Below are 6,804 nucleotides of genomic sequence, written 5' to 3'. Positions count from 1 at the left end.
GGGCTCCCCCTGGCGGCGGGGCGCGGCGCAGCGCAGGCGGTGTCATGGCGGAGCTCGGCGCCCACCTCACGGCCGCCTCGGCCGGCGACGACCGACCCTCTATCTTCGAGGCGGTGGCGCAGGACAGCCTGATGGCCGCCGTGAAACCCGCGCTGCAGCACCTGGTCAAGGTAAGGGCGAAGCAGGCCGCAGGCCTGGGCCGAGGGGAGGAGAGGAGGGGCCGGCGGGGTTCTCCTCCCTGCAGGCCTGGGGGCACGGCGCTGCGGGGAGCGGGACACTGAGGTGAGCAGTGTCTTGAGGGTGAATAGTCTGTGGGGAAACTGCTGCAGAGAGGGACCTCGGAGAGGCTGCACAGCTCAGTGCCGAGCCGTTCGTCGCCAGGGTTTAACTCAGGCCATGCTCACAAGCTACTCTTAACAGTTTTGCCTACCCAGCTCAGATTATGAACTGGAGGTGTAACGTATAGCTACTGTAATTTAGCACATTACTCCACTTACCCGCCCTTCTGTTTTGTGTCCCTTTCAATAGGTGCTTGCTGAGTCTAATCCTGGCCGATATGGCTTTCTCTGGCACTGGTTTGATGAGATCTACGTCCTCCTGGATTTGCTGCTCCAGCAGCACTATCTGTCAAGGTGCAGTGCTTCCTTTTCTGAAAACTTCTATAGCTTAAAGAGGATACCGATAGGAGACTGCAAACAGCAACCTCTGGCCACTGCTGGCCTGCCAAAGAGGCAGCACTGGAAGTCTCTCCTCTTGCTGGTTCTTGTCCCTTATCTGAAAGGAAAGCTGGAGAAACTGGTGTCCAGCCTGAGGGAAGAGGATGAGTACTCCATCCACCCTCCATCTTCATCCTGGAAGCGCTTTTACAGAGCCTTTCTAGCTGCCTACCCCTTTGTAAACATGACCTGGGAGGGCTGGTTTCTTGTCCAGCAACTGTGCTATATCCTCGGGAAAGCTCAGCATCATTCACCCATGCTGCGGCTGGCTGGTGTTCGCCTGGTCAGACTGACTGCAGAGGATATCCAGGCCCTGGAGAAGAAATTGGCTGGAGCCACCTCAAGTCAGACACCCAGGTATGTTAGAACATAGCTCAGCTTTCTAGAGGGTTCTGTGGGAGCATAAATTTGGAGGTGATGCTCCAGAAATTCTTCAAGATGAAGTTTACCTCTGGCAAAATGTGCTCCAAAAATGTGTATTGTTAGTGTATAAGGAAACAAGTAGCAGGAGTTATTCATAAGATTTTGTGGTTAATAGAATTGCAATGCTGGAAGGAGGCAGGGAGGAGTGTTGGCATTCCAGCCCTTATCTTGTCCAGTTTTCACCAGCACTTTTCTAACAAGGGAAGTAGACTGCAACAATATTGCTAAAAGGACTGAAACTTAACTCTTTTGATTTTTCTGAGCAGCAGCTAGTCATGACTACACTTAATGTCCTGTAAAATGGTGATCCATGAGTAAAATGCTCTGTGGCCCAGGTCCTCTCAATCCAAACTCTTCTAATTTAGACATCTGAACAAAACAGGACTTGAAGCTTTCTTAAAATACAAAGGATCTGGGAGAAACATCTTAGAAGATGCCTCATTACAAACATGGGATATGCTGAACAACTTCTTTAGCATTAAGAAGCTGTATAAAGCAGTGACTTACTCCCCAAGTTCTTTTTGCTTTGGTTTGCAGATGGACAAATGTGCAGTAGTAATGATTTCTCCGTATCTTCTCTTTCTTTTACAGCATTAAAACACAAGTGCAGTCAGCAGTGAGGAAAGCGTTGGGTGGCATCGCCTTCTCCCTGTCCTCTGGGCTGTCTGTCAGCGTGTTCTTCCTCCAGTTCCTGGACTGGTGGTACTCCTCAGAGAACCAAGAGGCCATCAAATCTCTGACAGCGCTCCCGACTCCTCCACCCCCTGTGCACCTCGACCACGGGGCCAGCTCAGCTCTCTTACCTAAACTGAAGACCGTGTGCCCTCTGTGCCGCAAAATCCGCGTCAATGCCACGGCCCTGTCCACATCTGGCTTTGTGTTTTGCTACCGCTGCGCCTACAGTTATGTGAAGACTCACCAGCGCTGCCCGATCACAGGCTACGCCACAGAGCTGCAGCACCTTGTCAAACTGTACTCTCCCGAGAGCTGAAAAGCCTGCCCTGTGATTCCAGATTCACCTCCGAGGCTAGCGGCTGGGCAGCAGTGAGCCTGAACTCGCCCTTTCTTATGTCCCATAGAAGGTTTTCAACCACTACAGCTCAGCAGTGAGCTCTAAAGCTCCTCTGAAGTTGGTAGCACATCAGAATTTTGCTGCCTTGGCGAATTCTGGTAAGGCTGTCCCCTTTGTATATTAGCTGTTCAAACACCCTGTGACAGTTTTAGAGGGATTGGACAGCCACAATCTGTCAGCTGGCACAGAAATGCTTTCAAAGACCAACCAAAAGGGAGGAAATATTGATTTCAATAAAAACACAGATGTGAGGATCAAAGAGCATCACTGGTAAAAGTCCTGCTCAAGGGCATGAGCCAGCAAATTAAAAAGGAAGAAGTTCTCTGGGCAAGTTATTCTTCCCTGAGCAGCTTTCCAGGTTTTCATGCTGCCCAGGGTGAGCTTTGGCACTGGTGCTTCTCAAAGAGGTAGAGACAGGCTTAAACCTCTCCTTTGGTCATGCTGTTCTTCAGTATTGCTGCGTTTTCAGGCTATTCACCATTGAATGGAGAACATCACACTCCTAATTCCCATCAACAGTTCTAAATTAACTTTTGACTCTTTAAAGGAACAAGAGGTGATGTGTACAGACACAGATGCAAGGGGGAGATTACATTTTCTGCATGAGGGAGAAAAAAGACAATCCAGATTAAAGCAGCAACTGTGCCAACTGATGAGAGTTGGTTTTTGTTAAGTCTTTGAATTTGTTATTATCTGCTTTTATAAAGCAAAATTCTTTCTTGATTGAGAACCTAACATTTCTTCTCTGAGGGTTGGAAAAAAACAGAGTTTGCTCCTCTAGGGGCTCTATTTACATATGGGAGACTAGACTAAAGCTGCTTTCATCTTTGCAGATGATGATAATGAATATAAGATAGTTATTTTGTAGGCTGAAAATCTTTAATGTCTATGTTTAAGTATTACATTGCAACTATTTCAGTCCCAACCAGGTAGCACATTCATATTGTAACAAAGCATCCTTTCATTGAACACAGAAGAAAAGAAAACATGGCCGGTTCTTGCTCAACACCTGATTTTTTCAGGAGAGGTTTTTTCTCCTGATTCGGCTCTAGGGAGCAGCAGTTCCCTACTTCAGACATCACAGTGACATTGCTTATAGACTATGAAGAGGAAAGTTTGCAGCTCAACGTACACAGTCTATCCAGATTAAGAGATCTGTTTGAACGTTTAATCTACTGAAGCAGTCATCTCATTTTCCCCACACTTTAGGTCTGCTTCAGAAGATAAAAATCTCTAATATCCTCCCTCAGCTGGAAGCAAGATAGCAAGGTTATTGAATGTGGGAAAATACAGCCATTTGCATCCTCCCAAAGATGCTCTGCAAAACACTTACTGTAACAGATTTGTCTCCAATGCTTGTCTTAACTCTCTCTATACAACTTCTAGGCCCTTCTACCTGTGCCACTATGGAATAATAAAAACTGTCTCATTTCTCCAGTAGTTACAAGATCCATAAAGACACCTCTCTTCCTTTAGAAAGCCACCAAGAGCACACACATCTTCCTAGAAAAGAAATCACATCATTTTCTGAGCTTGCAAATCACTTTTAGCATAGCTGCCTTTGGGCTGGATATGAATTCACATCGCTTGGTACATCAGTTTTGCTTCCTACACAGCAATCTCATCGCTGGGAAGAGCCGGCATCTCAGATGCCGCGCTGCTGCTGCGCGGCCTGACAGTGACCTGCCCCATCAGTTGTGTCCAGTGCAACTGCTCCTTAAAATAAGGGCTGAAGGATTTGACTGACTACTCTGTTTCAGGGGATTGGTTTATTTTCCTTTTATCCTTCCTATACTTTCCAAATCCCCTGTCTGCAGCCCAGGGAGAAGCTGGGCAGACCCAGGACAGGCAGCTGACTGATGCTGACTCACAGCCAGCACTGCCAAACTCTCAGACAAGTTCTGCACCACCCTGCCCTCTAATCTGTGAGGACTCACTAACTGCTGAGCAGCACAACCAAGTTGCCTGCCCATATGCTGCTCCAGGGCCTCCACACCACCTTCTCTTAGGGTTAGTCTCTCTTCCTCTCCCCCGAACACCACCAGCTGCCTGGCTGCCGCCCACTCCACAGCACTGCACCCTGTCCCTGCCAAACAGATCTGGCCAACTGCTGCAGGTCCAGACCTGCACAGAACCACCCACTTCTAAACCTCACAGCTCTGAACAGCTGTAATTACTCTTTTGAATGTGAAATTGCTCTTTAATGCCCAGCTGACTAACGGGCATTAAGCCCACAGTGGTGACAGGCTCTGCAGCTACCTGGCAGATTTTATTCCTGTACCTGCAGATGGCTGTAGAATAAATACCAATGTGGATTCGACTGCTTCTTCTAACTCTCCTGCCCTCAGCAGCCAAACAAATACCCATTTATTGAGTTTATTACTCTAAAACAAAACTACAAACCCAATTCAGGTTATACAAATATTCCCATTTATCTGCTTTTTAACTGTAAATAGTGTTATTAAAGCCATGATGGTCTAGAGATAGACAAGAGATTTTTTTTCAGGGAATACCAACTTTATTAAACAAACCTTTGGACTTACATACTAATTTGTGACTTCTATACAGTCATGTATCATATATATGCATTCAGGATGCTTTGTTTTGTTGTGTAATACAATTACATCGACATTAACAGCAGCACTGGAGTCGCCCAGTACACCACTGTCTGAACTTGAATTTGCAAGTCTTTTTAAGAAAATGTTCAGTGAACCTAAATCACATTCAGAACTCATAAGGACACTCTTAAAATGTCGGTGCATTAGCAACTGAGTTGCTTTTCCTACTTCCTGAACAGAAACCACCTGGCTTCTTCTGTTAAGAGAAAATCACTGTAACTATACTCCTAGGTACATACTCCCCATAAAGGCTTCCTTCTCCACAGGAAGAGAGAAATTAAACGTAAAGCTGTCACCAAGACCTGGAAAAGAATAAAAACTAGATTAGAGAATAGCTCTGTATCTTTTCCTGTATTTGCTGGATTAGCCCAGCTTTCCCCCCACCCCCAAAAAGGGCTGCACTTCATCCCAAGCAGGGCACCAGAGCCAGGCCCAACACAACTCCCTTCCAGAAATACTCCTGCCCCCGTGCTGGCAATCACTAGGGGTGAGGACAGACAGCTCAAACTCTGTTTCACAGAGCCTGCACTGCATTTATAAATGGAGAAGATACAGTGGCAGAGTATCAGGAGTTTCATAAGCCATGTAGCACACAGGAGGAAAAAACAAGCAACCCCTCTCACTGCAAGCTCAGTACTAAACCCAGTGTTGCAGCAGGATACACAAATCTAAACAAGTATTTGCACTACTCACTTTTCAAATCAAGGTTTCGTTTTTCTGCTGCTAGAAATACATAGTATTTTTTAGGGTGCATCGAACAGTTTCAGGCAAAGCTGTTTACTCTAGATGAGCTTAGCCTATACAAGCTCAGAGAGAAGATTACGTGATCATACCCTGGTCAGAGCAAAGACACAAAGTCTCAGCAATACCAGTTCAGACACTACTTCGCTCATCATTGCTTTGGGCAAGTTTATTTCCATTCAATAAGGAGCCTGCTCCCAAGTCAGGAACTAGAACAGAAAAGTTTTTTTTTCCCCTGGAGGAAAAACCACACACACACACACACACACACACACACACACACACACACCCCCTTCCCACCCCAATAAACACAAATTAACGTGGGTTCTGGGTTAATTATTTTCAGAATCATGTAGCTTTCTACAGAACAGAGTTTGCAATAAGTTAACAGTAACCCTTGGGAGATGAGACAGGAGTGGCTGTTACAAGACTGAAAAACTGAGCCCCGAGTTGCTGTTTCTACCTTCCTGTACCCACCTCTGTCACACCACAGCAGAGCTGGAACGCTGCACCACTGGTACGGATGATGTCTCTCCCCACAGAGCCTGTGTTCAGCTGTGTGCATGACAAAGCCATGTTGGTAGAGTAACACAGGCAAGCGCTCTGTTTCCCCTTCCCAAACACCACTAGTTAAGTCAGCAAAACCCCTCTATACACAATGCCACCCTACAAGGCACGACAGACTCCAAATAGGTGTTAATTAAAGCTTTGGCTGATCTGCAAGCACACAATAGGCAAAAGGAGCTGGTTCCGTATCACCTCCTACTGTTAGAGATAACAAGATGAAGCACATTTAGCAGGGGAGCAAGGGAAGGGAGAAGGGCCACATGCCTGATAGAACCGAGCTGGAGCTAGGGAAGACAAGTCACAAACTGGGATTCCAAGATCAGGAGAGCCAGTACCAGGCAAAACAAAGAGGAAACAAACTATCCTACCTATAAACCCTGCTCACGTCGGCGGCTCTCCAAGGGTCCAGAGACCTATTTTGATCTAACCCTCCCCTCATGCCACCCACCTGCACCCTATTTCTAATCTCCTTCCCCGCACCCTCCCCCCCAGACCCCTTGCAGCTCTTCAGTGTCCAGTTCCCCCACCCCCGTCCTCCCCAGCGGCCTCAGCCCGCGATGCCCTACCCCAGCATCCCTCTAGCCCCCTCACACCCCGATGCCCTACCTCGGCCGGGCTCACCCTCTCCTCAGCCCGCCGCCGCCCGCCCCCCCCAAGCCCCTCACAC

At 47.4% G+C, this 6,804-nt stretch overlaps 2 protein-coding genes and 1 non-coding gene across 5 annotated transcripts in view; 1 reads left to right on the top strand and 2 right to left on the bottom strand.

Moving 5' to 3' along the window:
• Positions 1 to 6,781, bottom strand: part of AP2B1 (adaptor related protein complex 2 subunit beta 1) — an 85,530-nt gene extending 78,749 nt beyond the window's left edge. For 2 of the 3 annotated variants that reach the window (XM_026861704.1, XM_026861708.1), the window contains exons 1-2: positions 6,506 to 6,642; positions 6,048 to 6,125 (exon numbers count right to left, since the gene is read on the bottom strand). The gene's annotated coding sequence lies outside the window, so the exon portion shown is untranslated. Of the gene's footprint in view, positions 1 to 6,047; positions 6,126 to 6,505; positions 6,643 to 6,743 lie in introns of those variants that run through there. The other variant, XM_026861705.1, reaches the window with a different exon arrangement.
• Positions 7 to 5,131, top strand: PEX12 (peroxisomal biogenesis factor 12). Its single transcript, XM_026861712.1, has 3 exons — positions 7 to 170; positions 529 to 1,073; positions 1,731 to 5,131. Exons 1-3 carry the CDS (start codon positions 45 to 47, stop codon positions 2,128 to 2,130), a joined length of 1,071 nt encoding a protein of 356 aa, XP_026717513.1. The 5' UTR covers positions 7 to 44; the 3' UTR covers positions 2,131 to 5,131.
• Positions 5,633 to 5,730, bottom strand: LOC113487392. Its single transcript, XR_003399777.1, has one exon. It is a non-coding gene; the product is annotated as a Z30 small nucleolar RNA (small nucleolar RNA).
• Positions 6,782 to 6,804: the final 23 nt, after the last annotated feature.

The sequence above is a fragment of the Athene cunicularia genome, assembly GCF_003259725.1.
Source record: "Athene cunicularia isolate RWA chromosome 19 unlocalized genomic scaffold, athCun1 chr19_part1, whole genome shotgun sequence".
Classification (NCBI taxonomy): domain Eukaryota; kingdom Metazoa; phylum Chordata; class Aves; order Strigiformes; family Strigidae; genus Athene; species Athene cunicularia.
Note: the sequence above shows the minus strand (reverse complement) of the source record. Positions and strands in the feature narration are given on the sequence as shown.